The sequence below is a fragment of a genome, unplaced genomic scaffold, assembly GCF_019419815.1.
Source record: "Pyrus x bretschneideri cultivar Hongxiangsu unplaced genomic scaffold, Pyrus_bretschneideri_v1 Contig10, whole genome shotgun sequence".
NCBI lineage: Eukaryota > Viridiplantae > Streptophyta > Magnoliopsida > Rosales > Rosaceae > Pyrus > Pyrus x bretschneideri.
The window spans coordinates 8,416,703-8,418,687 of record NW_025999391.1 but is presented as its reverse complement, the minus strand read 5'-3'; the positions used below and the strand labels follow the sequence as shown (position 1 = coordinate 8,418,687).

General features: G+C 36.9%; 1 protein-coding gene across 1 annotated transcript; it reads left to right on the top strand.

Annotated features, from left to right (window-relative positions):
- Window positions 1-556: 556 nt before the first annotated feature.
- Window positions 557-1,673, top strand: LOC103940671. Its single transcript, XM_048564049.1, has 2 exons — window positions 557-917; window positions 1,212-1,673. Exons 1-2 carry the CDS (start codon window positions 665-667, stop codon window positions 1,466-1,468), a joined length of 510 nt encoding a protein of 169 aa, XP_048420006.1. The 5' UTR covers window positions 557-664; the 3' UTR covers window positions 1,469-1,673.
- The last annotated feature ends 312 nt before the right edge of the window (window positions 1,674-1,985 follow it).

Here is a 1,985-nt window from a genome sequence, read left to right as displayed (position 1 = left end):
ATAGAGGAGTGGAGGTTGCTTGTAATACCACCGATACGCTTGATATAGACAGCTTTAGGTCCCTTAAATAGAGAGACAGAATCAGAAGGAAGCACATCACATACGAATCCTTGCTAGACTCTGCAATTTGTTACTATATTTTTGTTAAAACCGAAGGCTTAGCAAACTTATTTTTAGCCTAGTTAGTTAAGAGTAGTGTGATCTCCCTTTTACACCCAAATTCAAATTCTTCTTCCGTAGTTCAGACAAGATTAATTCAAATACCACTCGAATCAATAACAAAAACAATATGGATATTTCTAGTCCACATCACAATTAATTTGATTCTTTAACTCTGGTGATTAGGAAACACAAATCTCATTCTTGACATAGCAAAGCATTAAGCAAAAAGATTGAGACCAGAGAGGGAGAAATTAAGATACATAAGTGGAAGAGTGACTCTTAGGGGGAGACTTAAAACTTAATTAGGACTTATTTTCTTCATCGTACCCACCAACGTTGAAAAGGTGTTATAAATTCGGTCATTTTGCATTACTTAATTGGCCTACAAAAGCACCAACTTAATCATTCTAAATTCACCACAATCTCATTCTTAAGTTTCGTCCTCCTGTAGCTTCTAAATTTCACCCTATCGTCCTCCAGTTGTTGCATTTGATAGAGAACAATGGGTTCCAATTTTGCTCAAATTACACTAGCAATGGTGCTAATTGCTTCAATGCTGGCAGTTAGCACAGCCAACAAGGATTGGCAATATGGTAATTACAGCGGTTGGGGCTTCAGCCATGGCTCATATCACCCCAATAAGACCCGAGGACCAAACAAGATCGTTGTTGGTGGCTCAGAAAACTGGCATTTCGGATTCAACTACACAGAATGGGCTTTGAAAAATGGACCATTTTACATCAAGGACACTCTCGGTGAGTATCCATTTTTCTGTGCATTTTCAGCTTTACTTATTGTTGTTTGCAAAGATCTTACTTGTTTAGCTCCCCCCCGTATTCAATTCTTGTTGCAAATTTTATCGAAAACTTTGAAACATAACATGTCAAGGAGTCGACCTAAAATCAAAAAAATATCGCCCACTTAAATTCTAATGTAACTAGAATGTTTTCTCTGCACAATTTGTTCACCATGAGAAACGCTTTTTCTTTTGTTCATAGAATTGAACAACTATAGTTACATGATAAAATGGTGTTTTGCGTGTTTTGCAGTTTTCAAGTATGATCCACCGAATAACACCACACATCCTCACAGCGTCTACTTGTTCCAAGACTTTCGGAGCTTCTTGAACTGTGACTTGAGTCGAGCAAGAATGGTGGGAAATCAAACACAAGGAGGCGGAGACGGCTTTGAGTTTGTTCTCAAGAGGTGGCAGCCTTACTACTTCGCTTGCGGCGAGCGTGATGGTTTACATTGTAAGGACGGATTGATGAGGTTCCCTGTCTTCCCAATGTTTCGTGGCTACTGATCGATCGATGTTGAAACACAGTATTAAGGCAATGCACAAAACAATAATAAAGAGACTTGGTATGCAAGTTTCTGAGAGAGTATAGTAGATAAGTTCAATGACATAGGTATTGACCATGTCTACTATTTAATTATTATTGTTCTTTAGTGATGTTTTACCATGTAACCAAAAATTTGAAATAGTTTTTGGAAATTTGAAATTGAATGTTAATGGTCATGCTGTCCTAATTAAACCTCTTATATTTCCTTTTCAGAAATAATATTACATTGAGGTAGTGCATTCTCATTTTATTATTAATATATATATATATATATATATATATATTCTTGTGATTAGTGCCTTTCTCTTCAACTCATTGTTTTTCGATTTCAAACCTTGCCTCCTTAGGGTAGATTAGGGTAGAAGCTTTTGCACAGCTGGTTCATGGTAACATGCAATATTAGCAAACAACCACTCAATTTTTGCAAATTCTTACTGAAGGGCATCAAATTCTCCAACAGGAGGGGGCCAGCAAATA

Excerpts from the sequence above, each read along its gene's own strand:
- LOC103940671 (XM_048564049.1), top strand. The coding sequence starts at position 665 with ATGGGTTCCAATTTTGCTCAAATTACACTAGCAATGGTGCTAATTGCT. Across the intron at positions 918-1,211 it reads TTACATCAAGGACACTCTCG|TTTTCAAGTATGATCCACCG; the intron begins GTGAGTATCCAT and ends CGTGTTTTGCAG.